The sequence below is a fragment of the Lactuca virosa genome, chromosome 5 (assembly GCF_052849685.1).
Source record: "Lactuca virosa cultivar CGN04683 chromosome 5, Lactuca_virosa_CGN04683_v6, whole genome shotgun sequence".
Classification (NCBI taxonomy): domain Eukaryota; kingdom Viridiplantae; phylum Streptophyta; class Magnoliopsida; order Asterales; family Asteraceae; genus Lactuca; species Lactuca virosa.
This window is the reverse complement of record NC_136430.1, coordinates 317,660,304-317,686,055: the sequence shown is the minus strand read 5'-3', so window position 1 is coordinate 317,686,055 and position 25,752 is coordinate 317,660,304. Positions and strand designations below refer to the sequence as shown.

Sequence of the window (25,752 nt, the reverse complement as noted above, 5' to 3'; positions counted from 1 at the left end):
CGGATATGTCTATTTGAGAAAGAAGACCAACATAAAAGAATTTTTCCGAGTCTTTGATAATAATCTTGTTCCTTCAACCATTCTGCAAAAGTTCATCGCCAATGCTGCTAAGAGTGATGCTCCTGAGCATGTGAAGAATAAGTTCATCAATCGTCTCAAATGGTATTTGGAAGTCCGAAGTTAGTTGTACAGTGCTTACCTTTTCATATCTGAAGATGCCAACTGAGTTGACTGATTGCTAAGTTCACTCAGAGGGAGATTGTTAATGCATAAGAAGTGAACCTCTAGCAATCTGAAGCAATCAAGATCTGAAGTCAACCTGTGTTCGAGATGTGAAGAGTTCTGAAGCTATATTGAATCCGAGATGAAGATATTCAGAAGTAAGAGCCTGTACAAGCATTTAATGCTTTTTGTCATTTTGTTGATGTAATAGTTCTTAGGACAAAATTGTGTGAATATTTTAAGTGTCAGATTGTCAAACACTTAGTTGTAACTAGTCCTTAGAATGTGTTATCGGTTTGTACTATGTCTCTCCTTTCCTATATAAAGACTATATGTTTCATGAGTCATGTACCAAGAATAGTAAGCAATCAATCTATTCTCTTCACATCAACATCTCTTGAAAGTCAAACTTCTTTCATTGACATTCTACTTACTTTAAATTGTCTTTGCATTGATTATACTCAATCTTACTTCATTTATTACTTGAATACTTTGTTGATTATTAACCTTCAAGTCTTGACTGGTTTACCAGCCTTGACTGGACCAACCATTTAGAAGCAAACATTGATCTTAAAGATTAACTCAAGGTTTGATTTTTCAAACCTTGTCCGCGCATTGATTATTGTTCTCATAATAACTTCTGGATCAAAAGCTGATTCAAGCTTCCAAGCAACTTCTCCACCTTCTCCTTTCTTCAAAATGAACAAAAAAATACTCTCAAGGCTCAAAAACATACAAAAAAAGGAATTAGGGTTTCAAATGGAATATTTGGGGGAATGGAGACTGAGAATGGAAGGATCTCAAAAGAGTTAGAGCCCTTAAATAGGGCTCAAAACCCCAAGATTAGGGTTTGTGCTCTGGGCAGGTACGCGTTGTGTACCCAGACCTATGCCCTGTGTATATCATTAAAACACCATCTCCAAGATACCCTTCTATGTATCATGTAGAAGGCTATCTACGCCCTACGTAGATACACATCCAACATCAAAACTTAAAACTAAAAGGGAAGAATATACCTGAAAGGATCGGGTGTTACATCATGGAAGAATAAATTCTTGCTACGCGATGCTTGTCTAAATTTATGAATAGATTTCTCAAGCTTACACACCTTGTTTGCATACTTTGTATGTTTAAATCCTTTCGGAATATGGCATTAATCCTTTGAAAGTTTCCTATAGAGGAAAGTTGTTTAAACATCCACTTTACCATATCTTATATCAAAGGAGGCAACAATGGTAACAAATAACAAAATATTGCTTTTTCAGCTACTGATGAGGATGTTTCCTTATAATCAATTTCTTGAGTCTGAACGAAACTCTTTTCCACCATACTAGATTTGAATATGTGTACATGCCTATCCATTCCATTCTTCACATTGAAGATCTAATCACAATCCACTGTCATAAGACTAGGCTATGGATCAATCAATCTCAAAATCAGTTATCCTTCATGGACAAAAATTAACTATCCTTAGACTCTTCCAATGGCAGCCTCAAGGTTCCACCAACGCTTCCTAGTAGCTATTAGACTTATCCAAATTGATCAATGTTTTATTACTAATCAATGTGTGTCCTTCTACAGTTAGATGAAACTCATAAAACTTGGGAGGTGCTCTAACTCTACTATATCTTGCGAAGAGTTAAGGCAATGTCATTTGACTCAACTGGATTATCCACCTCAGGTTGAGAGCTAGTGCCAACTATAAGTTCATTTTCGATCATATCTCGAATTTCTTCAAGTTCAATATGACTCCCACTGACTTTTTGATATCTATATGTTCTTTCTTTCAAGGAACATTCCATTCGAGCTATAAGCACCACATTCTCATGGGTCTTTAAAGCAATTATCAAAAGTCATTAGTGAATATTCGACAATGTAACACTTATCGGATCTCGATTCAAGTTGGTCATTGGTTTCTTGTCTAAAAAAATACCTCACAAGGGCATATCTAAATGTGAGGGAACTTTCCAACTTCATATTTCATAAGGTGTCTTCAAAACTTACTTAGTCGGTTACAAGGTTCAAAATACGCTCTACTATTTCAAGTGTGTATTCTCAAAATGTAAATGTTATCGAAACATGATTTATCATAGATCGAACCGTATAGCATTCGATTCTCCTTTTAGAATATCATTACATTATGATGTCCTTGGAGAAGCTAGTTATGGAAATTATTCCATAATCTCTAAGATGATCTTGGAACTTGATACTAAGGTATTCCCCTTTCCTTTCAGATTGAAGATCCTTTTATCTTCTTAACCAATTAATTCCCTACTTTGTTATGATACTCTTGAACTATTCAAAGTTTCAAACTTATGCTTAATCATATAAACACAATCACATCTACTGAAACTATCAATAAATATGATATATTAGTGGTTGACAACCCTTGTGGTGGATCTGAAGGGTCCATACATATTAGCGTGTACAAGATCCAACAATCCTTCATCTCATTCATATATCCATGTGAATGGTGATTTAGTCATCTTGCCAATAAACAAGACTCGCATACATCATCCAATCCAAAGTCGAATGATTCCACGTCCGGTCCAATTGGAGCTTGGTGATTCGATTCTTACTTATATGGTCAAGGCGATTATGCCACAGGCATGTTTTTATCTAAAATATTAGAGGAATCAATATTCAAATCATCACTGCTATTATTAGAAACACAAACTACAATTTCATGAATGTCAATTGCAAGAATATGTTTTAAACATAAAACTATCATCTTTATAGACTAGAATATCACATTTCCATTATCAAATGAAAATTGATATTCATGTCTATACAATGCATAAAATGAAATTTTGGTTTCTAGACATATCTGAAGAGTAATAGAAAATAACTAGATTTTATCTTATCTCCATAACTAAGCACAAGCTCGAAATTCTATCTCATCAATACATGTGACACTTTTCCATTCCAATTATTAGGTTTTAGCTCTTAATTCTTAACTTCCTTATTTCCTTTAGATTCTACAATTCCATCTAAATATGATTATCACGCATCAAGGATCCACGAATTAGATGTATTTGGAGTTCGATTATACAATTACTTGAAGTAGAGTCAAGCATTTGACTTTACTATCTCAAAATACTTATGTCAACTTCATTTCCTATGATCCGTGTCTTTCATTTTAATTGAAACTCTCATCTTTTGAATAATGGTTGCATGGAATAGAGGACATTCCAATTCCATTCCTTCACAATGGGAGGTTCTGGCGTAAACCGTTCCTTACTATTTAGGATTCGAACATTTCCTCTTCATTCCTCCAACATTCAGAAAAGTTACAACTGAAAGTGGATAAGAAATCTACTTCATTTCCAGTTTCCCAATTTGGAGAAGGCCTAAGAATTCCATCAATGGTTTATCCATACTATTCATATGATAAAGCACGTTGAAAATATCATAAGAACTAGTGATAGATCCAAGCGCAAGATATATATAGTAAGACTCTTTTCTAGGGCACCATTGAGATTCTCATGATTGTCTATGTAGCTTTTATTGAGAACATACAAACCTTTGCTTTAGCTCGAATGCAATTAGGAATATTTGACGATATTTAAAATCACTTTTGTCTTGTCTTTTGGTAAAACATTTCACTCAATTGCAAATTCATTTAATATGTTCACATGTTCACAAAAATCCTTTGGAACATCAAGGACATGGACATCATGATGCAAGAGACCTTATTTGACAAATCCACATTTTATGAGAATAATAACTTATTTAAAATTGATGTGTTTTTTATTTTAAGGACATGCTCATTGAGGACATCTTCCTTTCAAGGAAGATTCCATAACAACCTATCCATTCTCGAGAGAGAACAAGGAGAAGTTAAAATTAGAAAGGTACACGAGGAGGTAGGAGAGGAAGTCCATCTAACCTAAGAGAGAAGTTTAAATAAATCGATTCAATCCTTAATTATTAATCTAATTTTAAATTAAGGCTATCATCCATATTTTCAATTCAAACTTTCAAGAGTGATGCCTTAATCAAAGTACGGATCTATTTTAGGTAGGTAAGGATTTTACCAATTTCAATCTTATGAAATTCCTAGATCTTTTGCGATTCATTAAATCTTATCAATGACATGTTTAATCTCAGATTATGCTCTCACTTTTGTGACTAGGATGCCAAGGATCACAAACGAGATATGAATAACCATTCAAACTCGCATGACATACTCGATGTCGTCCATGATCTCACATTGATGTGCTAGTTAACCGCACACACACCATCAACAATCATTAATTCGACTACTTCATCATTTCATCTTTATAGTCCCAAATTAGTGTCTCGGTTAACCACACACGCTCTACTAATGACTAATAAAGAAACGATGTGCATTTTCATGGATTAGCATATATTTTATATTTTTTCTAAAGTAACTAGAGTGGGGTTTTATAAATGCTTCTATTACTTTATATTATACATTTAATCTTCATTATGTCCCATCAAAACCGTTCGACTAACAATCCTCCACCACACAGAGAAGCTGTGGGTGAAAAGGACAACCATTCAACGGTCATTTTATAGGATGTTTCCTTATACCTCTCTTATAGTGTGGCTTCGTGAATGAGGCCTACTATTGAATTGACAGTCTTTTAGTTATACATAAACTATTAAGGTTTTATATGTATAGGGTGTATTTTAAACATTTTAAAATTTCAAGGTTTAAATATTAATTATCTACATTAACTATTAATTAATTAATATTTTAAACCCCTATATGATTTATCTTTATCTTTTAATTAACTATATAACTACATTAATTAAATCATATAATCCAATTATCAATTTTATATTTATCTTTGGATTAACTTTTAATTAATTTAATATATTAAAATTCATAAAGGATAATGTTATTTAATTATCTTATAACTAAAAGTTAGGTTTCCTTATTTATCTCCTCAAATTCAAATTAGGGTTTTAACCATATCTAGCATATTAAAATTTGGATTTTAACAGGTCAAAAACCAGATAATCACTAAAAGGCATCCAACATTCGAATCAGGCAGAAAAATAACAGAAAAAAGAAAAAAAATAATCAAAAAACACGGCGCGTCCTTCGATTTCGTTTTGTTTCATCTATCGTGCACTCTTAATTACAAGACATGGCTCTGATAGCACTAGTGGAATTCGTAGGTTACAAGTCTATGCGGAAAAATTTACTCAAAAATACATAAGGATATATGCAACCTAAAGGATCTATGTCTTTACACATTAATAGCAACATACTATGAAACTATAAGATCCCGATGCTATAATCAAAATTTACAATTTAAGGTTACATACCTTTGATATTGTTATTGCAAACAATACCCTTGCTCCCTTGTAGAACTTTAGAAAGCTTAGCACCAAAAGTAATATGCCTCTAATGGCTCACACCCAAAACCCTAGAATGAAGAGGAGAGGGGAGAGATGAAGACAAATTAGTTCTTTACCTTTTTTATGAGAAGCCGCAAAATTAGGGAGCCAAGAGGTCCTATTTAGAGCTTAGGTAACTTGTAGACAAAACCAGATTTCAATAATTAAATAATAGATTTAATTCTAATTCAAAACCTTTCTTTATCTAGTACCAGGAGGCTTCTAGAAACCCTAAAGAGCTACATAAAATTGTACACCTTATAGAACCATCTAGAATTGCCTTTCCTTGCTTAATTATGAATAATTACAATTCATCTCTTGCACCTTTAATTAATTTCAGTTAATCCTGAATTAATTCCAGATTAATTCTGATAAATAATGTTGTTTGAATAAATCGAGTAGAGTGTAAGAAATCAGAGAACAGATCTAATCAAGAACATAGAAAGTAAATATGATATGTTTGGATCTATTATCACTTCAGAAAGGGTACAAGAAATAAGAGAGTAAAGTGCACACTTGTAACACTCGTTACCCTTACCCTAGTACTTATCCCTATTTATAGGAACAACTGAAGTGGACACAAAATATATAAGGGTGTAAACATGAAAGCTTCGAAAAGTAAGCTACCCTTACGAAATACATATATTCGAATCTAACATACAGACTTCGAATCCTATCAAGCTACAATTGACTTCGACACCTCACAACTAATATTCGAACACAACATTCTCCCCCTTTGTGAGCAGTGTTGAACTTAAGTCATTAACAACTTTGTAGCATGATGAACTACCTGCGAACCTCAGTATACCATGAAATAGTCTTTCGAACTTCAGCAATATCTCATGGATTATTTTTCTTGCAATTTCTCATACGAACTACAAGATTAGTATACTGGGAATTCGTATACTTCTCAACATCATATACTTGGAAAAGAAATTTCGTCATCTTGTTATTCTTGTTCTTCCCAACAATCACCACTCCCAAAGGCTTCAAAATAATCTCCCCATCATCGAAATTCTTTAAACTCACTTTGACCCTTTAACATCGATTGAGGTACTTTCACTTAACGACCCATTGCTAACGCAAGTTCCACATCTATCAAGGCTATACAATCATAATAATTGTCTATAAACAACTTGATATGAGCAAATCCAATCAATAAGTCTTCCTTATTATTGATTTGAAGCTTTGAAACATCCACAGAGCTTAGAATTTTCGCAACATTTATGAGGTCATTCATGTTCATTAATGGAATATCAGCAACAGAGAAATCACAAGCAACATTATTAGCTCTGACCACACGAAATCGACAATTCTGCAACACTCCTTCGAACAAAGCATCTTTCGAAATGTTGAGAACTTTCACAATCTTCACCAGTGACCAGATATCTTTTTCTCTTTTGCCAAGTACTGCGTGAAATCTTAACATCAAATTCTTGTACTCCTCCTTGTCTTCGAAATTATCCACAATCTGATATTGAGTTAATATAAACATCATTTCATTGATTGGAAAATCCAACTGATTGTAATCAGAATTTTCAGTATCATAGCTCTTCTTAAGAACTTTCTCGAAATCATGCATTATACCATTGAAAACTATATCTTTAATAGTTTCGTAACAAAATGGCTTTGTTGGATCACCCTTCTCAAGACCTGGAGGATCATTCTACCTTTGACGAATTATGCTGTTTATATGCATTTGTCGTTCAATTTCAGCCTCTTGAGATTTCTTCTTTTCTTCTGCAGAAGGATTAATCCCCTTCTCTTTATCACTTTTAGGTTCTTTTGAAATTGGTGGTTTTGAACTCGAACCTCCAACAGATGAACCAATGACAATACCCTTGGTTAAAGGGCTTGAAATCATGGTCGTTGAGGTTGTTGACAACGAAGTAGGAAGCGAAGTTGGAATTTGTGTATTGATTACTTTCCTAACAACTTTTCTACTATCAACATCTTTTGACAAACCAGTACCAGCAACTTTCTAAGAGCCCATGCCGACACCCCTTTCTCCTCATTGCACCACATGAGACACAGGTAGGGCATCGGTTGGCATCAAATTCACCAATCGTAATAAAGGAGCAACTTCATCCTTAAGACTAGTTTCGAAGGAAGAAAATAGCTTCGAAAGAGACTCCTGAGAAATTGAAGATGTAGGAGAAACCTCAAGCTTTGACAAAGATTCCTTCAAACACCCCAATAACTCTTCCAGCTTTGCAAAAACTTTAGAATCGGACTCTGACTTCGTATCAACCTTAGTGATAAGAGAATTATAGAACTCAACAACCTTCTTAATAGCATCAGCAATTCTATCAACCTTAGTATGAAGATTGGAATAATTCTGATCAAGTTTAACAACCTCTTTTGACATCTCGGTGTGAATCTCCTCAATCTTAAGATTAACATCCTCCTTCACTTTCTTAACTACTTCGACAAAGAGAATATCTCTTTCTTTGGCAACATCCCTCAAATCCTTAACCTCATGTTGAAAAGCATCATCTTGTTGCTTCAAACGCTCTTCATTACTTGTTTCAGTCTGATCCAGAACTGTTTTTAAGTGATGTTCTTGAGCTTTTAATAAAACATCAACTTCAATCCCATACACATTGTTTCGACTTCTAGCATCCTGAAGTTGTAATAAAGAATTCAACTTTCGATTGAGGATCTTGAACTGTTTACCAGACATAAGCATGTGATCTGGAATATTGTCCTCTTCTGGATCAAATTGGATATCAGCAAACAAAATCATAACATCATCACCACCTTGACTATCATCAGGAATAGAATTGTCTCCTTCGGTGGATTGTGAAGGAAAAAGAGAAGTGTTTGGTTGATCCATAATGTTTGAAAATGTAGGTGGTATGGTTGAAGCAGGTAATGAAGTGGGTGTAGGAGAAATAAATGGTGGTAAGGAAGTAGAAGTGTCTATAATGGTGGATTCGATTGTGGATGAAAGAATAATTGAAATAGGAACTGATGAAGTTAAAATTGAAGAAGTACCTTGTGCTTCGAAAGTCGACACCCCATCTGTAACATCCCAAATTTTCAAGCCAAAAATTTCATTTTTAATTAAGTAACTTATAAAATCATTTATCAAAACGTAGTCGAGAATCTAACAATCCATAACACCATAGGATTCGTGTCTCAGAAATCATATCATCAAGTAGTAATAAAATCAGAGTACAATCCCATGAATCACAAAATGCGGAAAACTGATGTGTGTGTGATGTACAGCTACCGTGCCGGCTCCTTCCCCTTTGCTGAAGAGGTACCTGAAACAAAACTAAAACTGTAAGCACAAAGCTTAGTGAGTTCCCCCATCATACCACATACCATACAATCATATAGCATACATACTGTCGGGCAATTCTGGGGTGCCCGAACTACCCGGTCCGGCCATTTTGGGGTGCCGACCTACCCATGTCAAGCCGTTATGGGGTGCTGACCTATCCATGTCAAGCCATTCTGGGGTGCTGACCTATCCATGTCAAGCTATTCTGGGGTGCTAACCTACCCTTCGGTCCTAACAACTGAACTCCGGGGACTATTTCACCCCCTACTACTACTACCACACATATCATAACATAATCATATTGTCAGGCATATTTGGGGTGCCCGACCTACCCTTCGATCCTAACAACCAAACTTGGGGACTATTCCCCTCCTACTACCACTATCACATATAACATATCATGCTAGCACATAAGCATATCAGGTAGTATCAAACCGATATGAATATCACAAAGATCATCATCTAACGTACGACTCCTACTAGTGGGTCGGCATTGTGGCCGTAGACCAACAGCTACTGCAAGGTAACTTACCTCGATGTCGTGTAGTATCTGCACAATCTGCGGCACATGGATCAACTCGTCTCAACTCCTCAATTCCTACACCACAACCTTTCTTTATTACTATTTCATACTCATAACCCCTTACAAGGGTCAAATCAAGTCCAGGTCAAAGTCTAGGTCAAACAGTGGTCAAAGTCAACTTCTGATTGACTCGACTCGCCGAGTTGGTCCACCAACTCGCCGAGTCCCCATGTCCACCTACTGCCATAATCCCGTCCTTACTTGTCGAGTCTAGCAAGAGCTCGACGGGTTCTCCTTCAACAACACATCTGACTATCTTCAACCGACTCGCCGAGTTCGTTCTTGAACTCGTCGAGTTCATCTTCATCCGAATGAATGAGTCTAGTCTATGACTCGCCGAGTTCTCCTTAAACTCGTCGAGTCCGTATTCATGAGGTTGGGACATTGCCTTGAACTCACCGAGTCTGTTCATTCACTCATCGAGTCCTATGATTTGCAGGTTCAAAACAAGCCCCTAGCAGGCTGAGTGTTCCTTCCACTCAACCAAAACCATTTCCAGAAGACGTTTTGGGGAATGGGTCTTTATGCATCAAAACAAGCCCAAGCGACTCGCTGAGTCCCTCCTTGCCCAAAACTATACAGTCGATTATAATGGGTCTTAATGCATCAAAACCGTAGATCTGGCCTCCTAGGGTCCATTTCATACGTAAAGCTATAAACTTGATGTCCATGCATGGGGTTTTTGGCTCCAAAATCCATAAAAGGAGGTCTACAAGATGCATGGGGTGTTTATGGAAACAAATTTGGCACCTTTATGCCATAAAGACCCCTAGTAGCCCCAGATCCGAAGTCCAACTCTAAGCACACCCACAAATTCCATTTTTGCTTCTCTATACTCATAAAAAGGGTAGAAATGGCCCCAAATCAAAATCTAAGAGATAAATGGTCAAGGTTCCAGCTTTTTACCTTGAATGAGCTGAGAATGAAGTAAAACTTCTGGATCTCCTTGCTTCTACTTGAACTTCCAAGCTTCCTTCTTCTTCTCCAACTTCAAACACACACAAAAAGGCACCAAAAGGCTCAAGAACACTCAATAAGGGTTTAGGGTTCCAATCTAGGGTTTCTCTGAGTTGGGAGGGTGATGGAGGCCGGTTTGGGGCGAGATAAAGTGTTTAAATAGGGTGCAAACCCTAAATATTAGGGTTTTGTCCATTCAGCTCCTACTCGTCGAGTCGGTCTCCCGACTCGTCGAGTAGGTCACTAAACCTCCGGGTCCAAAGTCGATTCTACTCGACGAGTTGGGCCTCCAACTCGCCGAGTCCCAGGGCAAAACATGATAATTACTTGAATTAAAATATGTACCGGGAACCGGGTGCTACAAATCTCCCCCACTTATTTTAGATTTCGTCCTCAAAGTCTGCTGCTGAATCCGGAAACAGCTCAGGGTAGTGCTCCCTCATCTCGTCCTCCGGCTCCCAAGTCCATTCCGAGCCGTTGTGGTGCTGCCATTGCACTTTCACCAGGTCGACCCTCTTGTTCCTCAGATCCTTTGAATTCCTGTCGAGGATAGCTACTGGCCGTTCGATGTAGTTCATGCTGTCATCCACCTGTATATCCTCTAAGGGCACCACTGCTGAATCGTCCACCAGGCACTTCCGCAGCTGGGAGACGTGGAAGGTGTTGTGGATCTGACTGAGTTTGGATGGTAGGTCCAGCCTATACGCCACCTTGCCCACCCGTGATGCAACCCTGAAAGGTCCAATGTACCTGGGGCCCAACTTGCCCCGCTTCCTGAACCGAATGATGCCTTTCCAAGGCGACACCTTCAGGAGCACCATATCCCCGACCTGGAACTCCAGGTCCGAACGACGTCTGTCAGCATAACTTTTCTGCCGACTCTGAGTAGTCTGAAGCCTGCTCCGCACCTGCTAGATCCTCTCCGTCGTCTTGAGTACCACTTCGGTACTCCCCATGAGCCTCTGGCCAACCTCACCCCAACATATCGGGGTTCCAAACTTCCTCCCATACAACATCTCCTCTGAGCATCCATCTGCAGGTGGAAAGCAGTGCTGAAGTGCAGACGAGTACCCAACTTGTCATGAAACTTCTTCTAGAACCTGGAAGTAAACCGTACATCCCTATCAGAAATCACGGAGACGGGCACTCCGTGTCGGGACACAACCACCCAAATATAGATGTCGGCCAACCTCTCGGCCGAAATGCTCTCCTGAATCGGTATGAAATGGTCACTCTTGGTCAACCGATCCACGATGACCCATATCTAATCCACTCCCCGTGCGGTCCTGGGAAGCTTGGTGATGAAATCCATGGTGATATCTTCCCATTTCCACATGGGGATGTCCAACGGCTGCATCGTGCCGTGAGGCCTCTGGTGCTCAGCCTTGACCTTCCTACAGGTCAGGCATCTCTCAACATACCAGGCTACATCCCGCTTCATACAGGGCCACCAATAGTCAGGACGAAGATCCCTGTACATCTTCGTCGCCTCGGGATGGATGGAAAACCTGGATTTGTGCGCCTCCCCCATCAATACCTGGCGCACACCCCCATGATATGGGACCCACACTCTACGGTGTAGTGTCAACAATCCACGACTATCATAATCGAAGGAGGAAACCTGGCCCACAATACGCTCACTCTTACGATGTTCCTCCTTCACAGCCTCCTGTTGGGCCTCTCGGATCCGCTCTAACAGCGGAGTCACCACGGTCATCCTCATGCAGATGTCTCTAATCGGCGCTGCCTTGCGGCTAAGTGCATCGGCCACGAAATTGGCCTTCCCCGGGTGGTAGAGGATCTCGCAATCGTAATCCTTCACCACATCAAGCCATCGACGCTGTCTCATATTCAGATTCGGCTTATCCATGAGGTACCTCAAACTCTTGTCGTCCGTGTAGATGGTACATTGGACCCCATAGAGGTAGTGTCGCCAAATCTTGAGGGCGAAGACAACCGCCCCCAACTCCAAATCGTGTGTCGGGTAGTTCGCCTCGTGAGGCTTCAACTGCCTCGAAGTGTAGGCGATAACATGCCCCCTCTGCATCAAAACCGCGCCCAAACCAGAGATGGACGCATCGCAATACACAACAAAATCATCCACGCCCTCAGGTAGGGCTAAGATTGGTGCCTCGCACAATCTCTGTCTCAGCGTCTCAAATGTGGCCTGCTGCTCAGGCCCCCAACGAAATACATCAGCCTTCTTCGTCAGTCGGGTCAAGGGTACGACTATCTTGGATAAATCCTGGATGAATCTCTGATAGTAGCCGGCTAATCCCAGGAAACTCCGAATCTCCGATGGAGACTTCGGAACCTCCCATATCATCGTGGCCTCCACCTTGGCCGGGTCAACTAATATCCCGTTCTGGTTGACAAGGTGCCCAAGAAACTACACCTCGCGCAACCAGAACTCGCACTTGGAGAACTTGGCATACAAGCTCTCCCTCCTCAGGGTATCTAACACCTCACGCAAGTGCCCCTCATGCTTCTCCTGTGTCTTAGAATAAATAAAGATGTCGTCAATGAAAACTATCACGGACCGATCCAGCATCGGTCTGCACACGCGGTTCATGAGGTCCATGAACGCGGCAGGAGCATTGGTGAGCCCGAAGGGCATCACCACGAACTCGTAATGGCCATACCGAGTTCGAAAAGCAGTCTTCTGTACATCCTCCTCCGTAACCCTCATCTGGTGGTACCCTGACCGTAGATCAATCTTGGAGAACCAAGATGCTCTGTGAAGCTGATCAAATAAGTCATCTATCCTCGGGAGTGGGTAACGGTTCTTCACCGTCACCTTATTCAGCTCCCGGTAATCTATACACATGCGATGCGACTCGTCCTTCTTCATGACGAACAGGATCGGGGCTCCCCACGGTGAACTACTCGGCCTGATGAATCCCTTGTCTAGCAGCTCCTGCAGCTGCGTAGACAACTCCTGCATCTCGGGAGAAGCCAACCGATATGGCGCCTTGGCTATCAGAGCCGCACCAGGGACTAGGTCGATCCGGAACTCCACCTGTCGCTCTGGGGGTATCCCAGGCAGCTCCTCTGGGAATACATCAGCATAATCTCGCACCACGGGTACATCGCTCACCGACACCTTACCCAGCGCAACCCTACTGAAGGTACCGCCTAGCCCTCGCTGCTGAACATAATGTTGGTCCACGCTGTGGCCTCTCTCCCTGAATCACCAGTTCTCCCCCACTTGGGGTCCTGACACGCACTAATAGTTGTGCGCAGTCTATCACCGCCCCATTGGGGCTCAACCAGTCCATGCATATAATCACCTTGTTCCCACGCATCGGGATGGGAACCAAGTCTATCAAATAACGCTCCTCGAACAACCTCAAAACACAATCCCTGAAAACTTCTGATGCTCGGACTGATCGATCGTCCGTAATCTCGACCTCTAGGGGGCAATCCAACATGCCCGAAGACTTAGGGAACCTCTTGCTAAGCGCAAGAGCGACAAATGATCGGGTAGCATCCGAATCAAACAACACCTGAACTAGGATACCGTTCACATGGAACGATCCTAAACAAGACATATCACATGGCACATCAATATCCTAAGCAACATAAAATAAAAGCTAGGGAAAAGAAATCATACCCGTCACCACATCGGGTGCGACGCGTGCCTCCTCGGTAGTCAACTGCAAGGCTCGGCTCCTCACCACTGGAGCCTCTGTCTTGCCCTGCCGGCCATCAGTGAGCCGCAGGGTCGCTGGAGCTGGCGCCGCCACTGGCACTGCTGCTACTATCAATCTCGGGCAGTTGGCCTTTTTATGGCCTTGCTGGTTGCAGTGGAAACACAACAACTTTGATGTCTGAATAGTGGGCGCAGGGGCGGTACAGTCCCGACTGAAATGCCCCATCTTGTCGCACTTGTAGCATCCAGACGATCCCACTCTACAAGCTCCCTCATGCGGCCTGCCGCATTTCCTCCAGCGGCCCTGGCCCGACTGGCCCTTCGGCCTAGTGTCTGATCCCTTGGGCTTCTTCCCCGAAGCCCCAGTAGCCTGCTCTGTCTCTGCCTTCCTCTTCCTGATGTGCTCCAGATCAATCTCCCTCTCCCTCGCCCTGGCAATCAAGGATTCCAGGGTCGGACATGCTGAGAAGGTAACATGCTCCCAGATATCAGCTCTCAACATGTCGTGATAGCGGGTCCTCCGTATATCCTCATCTCCTGCATACTGAGGCACCAATAAGGCCCTATCTTGGAACTTGGTGGTTATCTCCGCCACTGTCTCCGTCGTCTGCCTCATATCAAGAAACTCCCTGGCCAGCTACTGAAGCTCCACGGCCGGCGCAAACTCGGACCTAAACCTGGTCACAAAGTCCGAACAAGTCATAGCCTCAATAGTTGAGGCTCTCAATGAGTCACCAACTGACTCCCACCAATCCCTGGCCCTGTCTCTCAAACATCCCGCAGCATAGCGGACCTTCGACCCTTCTGGGCAGAAGCTTGTCAACTGTGCAGACTCAATGTCTGCAATCCATCTCCTGGCAACAATGGGGTCCTTAACCCCATGGAAATCTGGTGCGCCACTCCCCCTGAAGTCCTTAAAGGACAGTGTGCGCGTACCTGACTGGCCAGATGCCATGTCACTCCGGAACGCTCTGAGGCGATCCTCCATCATCTCAATGATCCCTTCCTTGATCGACCCGAAAATCACCGGGGTCGACTCAAGGATACCTCTCGTGATCTCAGACGCGATGAACTCGCGTAGTCCCTCGTCCACTGGCTCGGAACCTGCCCCCGAGCCCGATCCTGAACCCGGATCCTGATCCTGAACCTCCCCCTCCATGACGTGTGATCATCACCATTCTGAAACACATAATCATCAGAATCATACATGTACCTCGGGAGGTCTCATACACTCTATAGTTCCCTGTTTCCGTCTCCGGCCTCTTTGACTCGAGTACGGATCCTATGCTTTCAGTAGTACGGGCCCATACTACCTTCCACATCTATCCGTACTTTCCTAAAGGATTGCTTCGACTTCACCAAGTCCCTTCTACTACTGCTGCACTCTTTGCTAATATAATCCTAGGCTTACCCTAGGGTAACTCTCCGACCTACTCTCCGCCATCAGCTGCATAAGGAATCCCTGCTACCTTTACCTAACTAGCTTGCGAATACCATTACATATCACTAAGACCAAATAATTCTTCGAATGAGAGGTCCTACCCTACAACGGTTGGACTCAAACAAGAGCTGCGAAATAGGGCTAGACCTAACCCTCTGAAATTATTCAACCCTTGCAATATGTAACTTGACGTATTCGTTTACCAATTAGTTAAAGATAACTAGAACTCCTAAAAGCAAAAAGCAAGCAAAATTTGAGCATTGAGTAACCATACCAAACATGTCTTATTCGGTAATCATATCACTGACTAATCAGTTCTAGCGTGTAATTAAATAGGCACATATAACAGGCACATAAGGCATCTTCTTAGATCCTTAGCCCTAATCTAGCATGCAGTTCTCATACACATATAATAGGCGTACAAGGCATCCTTCCTAGATCCTTAGCCCTAATCTAGCATGCAGTTCTCATGAGCATATCATATCGTAACATAACATGTATGAGTATCTTGGGGAAAACTTACTTGAGCTCGTTCGGTCGTGCACATCACACACCTCGTTCTTTCTCAAAACTTCCCACTTTATCCTTTGGAAAAACATTTTTTTCTTGTGAAAAATCTTTCAAACCCTCGATTTGAGTCCAGACACCCCCGAAGGTGTGTCCGAATCCCTCAAACCAAGGCTCTGATACCAAATTGTAACATCCCAAATTTTCAAGCCAAAAAATTCATTTTTAATTAACTTATAAAATAATTTATCAAAACGTAGTCAAGAATATAACAATCCATCACACCATAGTATTCGTGTCTCATAAATCATATCATCAAGTAGTAATAAAATCAGAGTAGAATCCCATGAATCACAAAATGCAGAAAACTGATGTGTGTGTGATGTACAGCTACCGTGCCGGCTCCTTCCCCTTTGCTGAAGAGGTACCTGAAACAAAACTAAAACTGTAAGCACAAAGCTTAGTGAGTTCCCCCATCATACCACATACCATACAATCACATAGCATACATACTGTCGGGCAATTCTGGGGTGCCCGACCTACCCGGTCCGGCCATTTTGGGGCGCCGACCTACCCATGTCAAGCCGTTCTGGGGTGTTGACCTACCCATGTCAAGCCATTCTGGGGTGCTGACCTACCCATGTCAAGTCATTATGGGGTGCTGACCTACCCTTCGGTCCTAACAACCGAACTTCGGGGACTATTTCACCCCATACTACTACTACCACACATATCATAACATAATCATATTGTCAGGCATATCTGGGGTGCCCGACCTACCCTTCGGTCCTAACAACCGAACTTGGGGACTATTCCCCACCTACTACCACTATCACATATAACATATCATGCTAGCACATAAGCATATCAGGTAGTAGCAAACCTAGATAAATATCACAAAGACCATCATCTAACATACGACTCCTACTAATGGGTCGGCATTGTGGCCGTAGACCCACCGCTACTGGAAGGTAACTCACCTCGATGTCGTGTAGTATCTGCACAATCCGCGGCACAAGGATCAACTCGTCTCAACTCCTCAATTCCTACACCACAACCTTTATTGATTACTATTTCATACTAATAACCCCTTACAAGGGTCAACTCAAGTCCAGGTCAAACTCAAGGTCAAACTTTGGTCAAAGTCAACTTCTGATTGACTCGACTCGACGAGTTGGTCCACCAACTCGCCGAGTCCCCATGTCCACCTACTGCCATAATCTCGTCCTTACTTGTCGAGTCTACCAAGAGCTCAACGAGTTCTCCTTCAACAACCCATCTGACTATCTTCAACCAACTCGCCGAGTTCGTTCTTGAACTCGTCGAGTTCATCTTCATCCGAATGAATGAGTCTAGTCTATGAATCACCGAGTTCTCCTTGAACTCGTCGATTTTGTCTTCATGAGGTTGGGACATTGCCTTGAACTCGCCGAGTCTGTTCATTCACTCACCGAGTCCTATGATTTCCAGGTTCAAAACAAGCCCCTAGCAGGCTGAGTGTTCCTTCCACTCAACCAAAACCATTTCCAGAAGACGTTTGGGGGAAAAATGCGTCCCGACTCGCCGAGTCGCCCAAGCGACTCGCCGAGTCCCTCTTTTCCCAAAACTATACAGTCGATTATGATGGGTCTTAATGCATCAAAACCATAGATCTGACCTCCTAGGGTCCATTTCATACGTAAAGCTATAACCTTGATGTCCATGCATTGGGTTTTTGGCTCCAAAATCCATAAAAGGAGGTCTACAAGATGCATGGGGTGTTTACGGCAACAAAGTTGGCACCTTTATGCCATAAAGACCCCCAATAGCCCCAAATCCGAAGTGCAACTCTAAGCACACCCACAAAATCCGATTTTTGCTTCTCTATACTCATAAAAAGGGTAGAAATTGCCCCAAATCAAAATCTAAGAGATAAATGGTCAAGGTTCCAGCTTTTTACCTTGAATGAGCTGAGAATGAAGTTAAACTTCTGGATCTCTTTGCTTCTACTTGAACTTCCAAGCTTCCTTCCTCTTCTCCAACTTCAAACACACACAAAAAGGCACCAAAAGGCTCAAGAACACTCAATAAGGGTTTAGGGTTTCAATCTAGGGTTTCTCTGAGTTGGGAGGGTGATGGAGGCTGGTTTGGGGTGAGATACAGTGTTTAAATAGGGTGCAAACCCTAAATATTAGGGTTTTTTCCAGACAGCTCCTACTTGTCGAGTCGGTCTCCCGACTCGTCGAGTAGGTCACTAAACCTCCGGGTCCAAAGTCGATTCTACTCGACGAGTTGGGCCTCCAACTTGCCGAGTCCCAGGGCAAAACATGATAATTACTTAAATTAAAATACATACCAGGAACCGGGTGCTACACCATCACCCATATTGACATTTGTGTCCATATTAGATATGTTCACAGGGATGCCTGAAGTTCGAACCTCCTCAGAATCTGATTCGGTCATCGAAACTTTGGGTGGTATGACGTGAGTCTGCTCAGGGATGGATGGATAAGAAGGATCACCCAGATTAGTGGTTGTGTCCACATTAGATGTTTTCACATTGCCACAAGGACTTCTAGTCGCCTCGATATTCGAATTAACAGGAGAGTCCGTCTGAGGTGGTACGAAGCTCATGTCTTTAGTGTGAATGGGAGACGGAGTACCCTCGTCTTCGAAATAAGTTTCCACCACAACTTTATCAAGAGGATCTTGCAATTTCTTCTGCTTCTTCTTGATCTTCTTTACGATGTCACGAGCTCTTCGTTTCTTTGAATCCGGAGAAACTGGAGCTGGAATTTCACGAATAACCACACCTTTGCGAGTTATCTGTGGTTTACGAATCCTCTTCGATTTAGAAACAAAAGCCCCTTTTGGAGATGAAAGTAACTTCTCAGGAACATCTTCGATAATAGGCCTTTGTTCTGGTGAATGACGAGGCCTATGAGCTGGCTTTTTCCTTCTTTTGAGAACACCTGTCTTGGATGGCATTGTTTCTTTTGGAACATCCTGAACAACAGGTTCGTTGACAGGCTTCGTGACCTCCTGCTCCACTGTTACATAAACATATTTAGGTTTATCAACCTTTGAGGACTTTATAGAACTTTTGCCACGCTTTGAAGTACCTGCAACTCCTTTTGGGAACAACACCCCTGTTTCGACAGCAGGATTGATAGTTTTAAGGTAAGCAACAAGAACAGGATGCAATGGATCCACCTTTCGAAGCATAGCAATCTGAATGCTCGCAATATTAGGAAACACCTCTAAGTCATCTTCAACAGTATTTGGATGTTGATAGATGGAAAAATCTGCTTTAGGAACATCGGAGGAAACAAGAATACCTTCCTTCTAATATACATGTTGCAGAATCACACTCCAATATCGAGCACATGACACACCATTAGCAACATTGGTATGTGAGATACTAGTCGCAAACTCCACCCATAGTTGAGTAGCATAATCAACTTTCAAATCATAATAGAGGCCAACAATCATTGCATAAACTTCAAGTTTAGCTTTATCAAGACCAACAATTCGACCCGTCAAGCACCTCAGAAATATCCCAAACAAGAAATTCCACATACACGGTAACGAAGACTTTTTAAATTCACTGATTTTCGTGAGTGGGGGTTGATGAACCATCTCATTGAACATGTAAATCACTTATTCATTTGTAACCTCATAAAAAGGTTCAGCAGTTGGAATCTTCAAGATTTGAGAGAACTTTTTCTTCATAAGTGTATACTTCTTGTCATTTGTTAACTGGAATGTGGCCACTTTGGAAGATTTGTTGAAGATGTATGTAGAACCAGCTAATGACAACCAGGTCATCGGAACCGAAAAAGAAGCAGTCATCACCATGGAAAGAACGAAATGATTGACAGGCACAATCAACATCTTCAGTTCTTCGGGGTATTTCGATACATCTGGTTGAACCCGATAATTTGTACTTTGAATCTTCAACAGAGGTTGAGATGTAGCATCATCAGTTGTTTGAGAAGGATCAACAGGAACATTAGTTGCCGCCATTGTTAGGGTTTGAAGGTTTGAGAGAAAAGATAAGTATAAAGAAAGAGAATTTCGGGAAAATCTTTAACCAGGATACGACAAGTTAGAATTGGTTACCCCCAAAAGCCTTTTATACTTAATACACAATATGAATTGGAAGTGGTTATCAATTAAATCATTCCACGTGTATCCTTGAAAAATGGACCAGTTGCCGTAAAAGTCTCCACGTCTGAAAAGTAATGAGTACTTTTTCTTGGAAAAGCGTGAAGCAACCCAACTGTCACATCAATCAGTCATTTTGCTTGCCCCAATAGGATAAGAACCGTCAATGGAACCTTCGATTCGAGGCTAGGCTCATTCGCTTTTGGGTTTAGAAACGAAATCATAGCCAGACTTTCGAAATCTAGGTTTGAGTTGGTAATACCCAATACCTCGAGGATTTTTGTGCTATAGTGTCCAAAAAAAATAGTGGGAACCAAGATTAAAAAAATGTGATTATAGTGACATCAAATAATCAATTGATGTAAAAGCAGATGGATCCCATGCCAAGATATCTTCATTCAATATCAAGAGAGATATTGAACTTCTTATGTGGTATCCCATGAATTACAATCGAATACTTGTAAAGAAGTATCGAAGGGCTTCTTTTAAACAAGCTTCGAAGGTAGGCACAATTTTGTTCATGATCACAACCTAACAGAAGTGTGAATTCGATGATCAAAATTACTTGTATGACCAGTGTAGTCAGTGACAAGTGAAGGTTAGATAAAATTTTAAGTGACAAAAGGTTCAAACTGATATTCAGACAGAACTCATATTTCAAGAAAAAATAAGTGTTGGATCCTGTTGGGCAAAAATGTCTTAGGTAAATATCATTTTATCAAGACCACTCAAATCGAAAGAAATATGATTTTGAATATCAAAGAAAGGTACTAAAACAAACGTTTTGTTAAAATCTTGAACATATAGTTCACCGTCAATTCCTTAATCAATTGGAAATTTTGGATTTCACCATCATCACGGTCTCATGAATCAGGATCATGAACACAGACTTGTGCAGTATCTACATTCTGATTGGTTTTTACTAGAGATGTCAAGGATACGCAAGTGAAGTGTGCGAACCGTGAAGAATTAAGTTGATGAAAAAGATTGGTTAAGAAACGAAGTGTACCTCTGCAAATGATAGAACTATGCAGAATTCTCTTAACTCAACATGAGAAGAGAAAAGGTAGTTCTTCGACTAATGTGAATATAGCCTAATTGGGAAGGAACTCTCTTAGTGAGTGATCCATTAAGGCTTCGACACACATTGAGTCTATGAGGCTTAGGTCGACATACAGCAGCATGCTTCGGACGCCTAACTACTGCAAAGTTTTGAAATTATACCTTTCCCCCAGTAACAAAGCAATGACCACCAAAATATGTCTATTGTGATCTGCACAGTAAATCATTAGCCACATAAACATAAAAAAAAAGAATATTTTTGGATTTTTGTTTTTGTAAAGAAAAGAACAAAAATAATAAAATCTTTTTGGAATTTTTGTTTTTGAAATTTAAAGACAAAAGAAAAAATACTTTTGGATTTTTGATTGTTTTTTTTTTGAAAATGAAGAGCAAAAGAAAGAAAATATTTTTGGTCTTTTTGAATTAGAAAAACAATATGAAAAACAATACAATGGTACCAGACATTCGAAAAGAAGTGTATCGACAGACAAACTTGATACTTCAAAACAATAGGTCTTCTTTGACAATGAATTCTGATCTGGACCATTCAGAGGAATTTCAAAATTGAAGCATGTCGAATGGTGAACAGTGAACAGTAACATCTGATTCCTTCAACGATAAGTCGACTGCTCATGGTATTACACTATGATGAAAAACTGGGAACAACACTGGCATCGAGCATACCCAAACCCGAAAAAAAATCCTTAGAGAAGATTTCTCATGCAAAGGTTTGGTAAAGATATCAGCAAGTTGATCCGTCATCTTTACAAAATGAACCTCGATGTTTCAATCCTCGACATGATTCTTGGTAAAATGATATAGAAGTACAAAATGTTTGGTCTTTGAATGTTGCACCGGATTATGGCAGATGCGGATGGCACTTTTTGAATCACAATACAAGGGAATCTTCTTCATGTTGATTGCATAATCATGAAGTTGGCTTTGTATCCACATGACTTGAGAAGTGCAATTTGCAGCATCAACATATTCTGCTTCTGCTGTGCAAATCGAAACACAAGTTTGTTTCTTCGATTACCAGCTAACTAACTTCCCGTCTAATAGTTGACATCCATCACTAGTGATTTTTCGGTCAAGTTGACATCCCCAAGATCTGCATCGGAAAATGCTTAAGCAAAGAACCCAGTTTTCGAAGGGTACCATAAGCCCAATGAAATTGTCCCTTTGAGATAGCGAAAAAATTTCTTTATAGCTGTTAGATGGGGTTCCCTGGGATTTGACTGATACCTGGCACAATTACAAACAACAAACATAATGTCAGGTCGACTAGTAGTTAAGTATAGTAACGAACCAATCATGCTCCTGCATAAAGTGATATCGACAGCAGGCTTGTCCAACGAAGGTCCTAAGCGTGTGCCGACAGCCATTGGTACTCGTAATTTCGAACTATTTGTCATGCCAAACTTCTCAAGCAGAAATCGAGAATACTTCTCTTGATTTATGAAAATTCCATCTTTGCTTTGACGGATATTTAATCCCAGAAAATTAATCTTACCCATCATGTTCATCTCAAATTGACTTCATCATATTCTCAAATTCACAATACAATAAAGGGTCAGTCGAACCAAAAATAATATCATCTATATAAATTTGAACAAGCATCAAATGATCCCCCATTTTCTTTCGCAATAGAGTGGGATCAACAGATCCTTGTTTAAATTTCGAAAGTTTTAAGAAATTGGTAAGAGTTGCATACCAGGCTCGTGGTGCTTGTTTTAAACCATAAACAACTTTATCGAGAATATAGCAATGATCAGAAAACTTATCATTTATGAAACCTGGTGGTTGCTCAACATAAACCGTCTATTCTAACACTTCATTGAGAAAAGCGCACTTGACATCCATCTGATAAACATCGAAGTCTTTCTGTGCTGCATAAGCAAGAAATATTCGAACAGCCTCGATTCTCACGACATGGGCGAAGGTTTCATCATATTCATTACCTTCTTGTTGTGAATATCCCATAACAACCAAACTTGCTTTGTTTCGAATTACATTACCTTCTTTATCAGTTTTATTTTTAAAAATCCATATTAAGCCTATAACTGAGACATCATCGGGTTTTGGAACAAGTCTCCAAACCTTGTTTCTTTCGAATTGAGCAAGTTCAGATTGCATGGAAACAATCTAATCAGGATCTTCCAAAGCAACCTTTACTGACTTTGGTTCAATTTTCGAAATAAAAACATTAAACATACAAAACTCTTGATGCACATTTAGTACCTCGTTTTTAGCATGAAGCTGAGCTCTTGTCAACACTCCAGCTTGAGGATCACCAAGAACTTGTTCTTTGGGATGATTTTGTGTCCATCTGTCCAGTAGTGGATATGCAGGATCAAAATCCAAAGGTGCATCTTCGAACATTTCATCCGTTTCAGAACCTTCACCTGCGTTTGACGCATTATCAGACACATCATGAAAAACATCAATTTTTATATTTGAAGTATTTGGTAGAGATCTATTTTGCTCCCCCTCAACAATTGGATCATTATTATGATGCTCCCCCTCGACATCTGCATTCGTATGACTATGCTCCCCCTCAACATTAGGTATCGAATTCAAGTGCTCCCCCTCCACTTGATCACCTTGCAACACTGGGTGACTTTCGATATGTAACGGAGATTTTATTGTGGATTGTGAACTACCATCATCCTGAGTTATAGTCGAATCATCAGAATGTTTCGATACTTCTGGAATTTGATTGTCATCCACATGAATTTCTGCATCGATTGCCTTGTCAGGAACACCAAAAAATTAAGTCATAGTCAAAATCGAAAGAATTAGCACTTCTGAGTCATCATTTGTTTCGTTAAGAATAGGCTTCTGTTCAAATGTCTGTTCGACACATTTGAGAAAATAATCATCGAAAGCTAGATTGAAAGTTTCATCAATCATCCTTGTTCGCTTATTCAACACCCGATATGCAACTGAATTATGTGAATATCCCATCATCATCTTTTGACTGAAATTGGGAAAGATTATCTTTGAGATTCATAATAAAGCACCTGCAACCAAAAACATGGAAGAACTTGAAATTTGGTTTTCGATTATTGATGATTTCATAAGGGACGATGTTAAAACGATGATGAATAAAAGATCGGTTTTGAGTAAAACATGTTGTCGAAACTGCTTCAGCCCACAGATATTGAGGTAAATTTGCATATGTAAGCATCGTTCTTGCTTCTTCGCATAGTGATCTGTTCCGCCTTTCGACAACACCATTTTGTTGTGGTGTGTAAGGAGATGAAACGTTATGTGCAATTCCAAGATCATTTAGAAATAAATCAAGAAATTAATTCTTTAATTCTGTTCTATTATCACTTTTGATCTTTCTCACTTTCTTTCGCTGACTTAGTTAAATATGCTTAATAAATTCGATCATTGCTTGAGCAGTTTCAGAATTCTGTCGAAGAAAGTAAACCCAAGTGAACCTTGAAAAATCATCAACAATGAACAATATGTACCTCTTTTTGTTAAGAATCTCAACAGTCGAAGGTCCACAAAGATAAATGTGAAGAAGTTAGAGAGGTTCGATGATCTTCAAATCAATGACAATCGGATGACCTTGACGATGTTGTTTCCTTTGTTCGCATGCTGCACAAAACGAATCGTTATCAAATTTTAAAACTGGTATACCTCGAACAAGGTCATCTACCACCAATTTGTTCAGATTTTTGAAATTCAAATGAGAGAGTCTTCGATGCCACAACCCGCTTAAATCTGACGATGCCTTCGAAAGCAAGCATACATAAGGAACACCAACGATTGTTTTGATGTCAAGAGTGAACATATCTCCTTTCCTCTTTGACTTGAGCAAAACTTCTTTGGTTTCTTTATTCGAAATGACACTACCTTCCTCATCGAAGACCACTTGATTACCAGTGCCCACAATAAGTTGTGAAACACTTGCCAAGTTGTGCTTAATACCTTCGACATATGCCACTCGATTCACCATAAAATTCTCATTCGTTACTTTTCCATATCCTTTAACGTTACATTTTTTATTGTTTCCGAATTTCACCACACCAACATTTTCCATGCTTCGATAATCTTGCAAGTTTTCCTTCCTACCAGTCATGTGACGTGAGCAACCACCATCGATGTACCAATGTTCATCATATTGCTCGTCACATAAAACTTGAAATCAATGGAAATTTTAGGTCCCCAAGGCTTTTTGGGTCCTTGGTGATTAGACTGAAATGCATTATGAAATGAAGATCCTATTACCCAATTACGAACTTTAGATTTCAAACTATCGATTAAGTCAACTTCCGTAGACTGAGGTATCGAAATGAAATCATTCAATGGTTTAAATTCGACATTGACTTTCCCTTTTCCATCGAGAGTTCGTTTTTCCTCAACCTTTGTTTTGGGAACAGCTTTCCACTTTCAAACAGTGGGATTCGATTCTTTCGATGAAGAACTTTCAGTGGATGACTAATTCAAGTAGCTTTCGTAAGCATGCTTGATTTCTTCTTGAGAAAACTTTCCAGACTGATAAG

General features: G+C 40.4%; 2 protein-coding genes across 2 annotated transcripts; both read right to left on the bottom strand.

Moving 5' to 3' along the window:
• Positions 1-23,053: 23,053 nt before the first annotated feature.
• Positions 23,054-24,205, bottom strand: LOC145113115 (uncharacterized). The gene is made up of 4 exons (XM_079049230.1): positions 24,038-24,205; positions 23,836-23,983; positions 23,449-23,637; positions 23,054-23,250 (listed from the first exon to the last, which is right to left on the bottom strand). Exons 1-4 carry the CDS (start codon positions 24,203-24,205, stop codon positions 23,054-23,056), a joined length of 702 nt encoding a protein of 233 aa, XP_078905356.1.
• A 565-nt stretch (positions 24,206-24,770) lies between these two features.
• LOC145113114 (uncharacterized) lies at positions 24,771-25,328 on the bottom strand. The gene has a single exon (XM_079049229.1). The coding sequence runs from the start codon at positions 25,326-25,328 to the stop codon at positions 24,771-24,773; it is 558 nt and encodes a 185-aa protein (XP_078905355.1).
• Between the last annotated feature and the right edge of the window lie 424 nt (positions 25,329-25,752).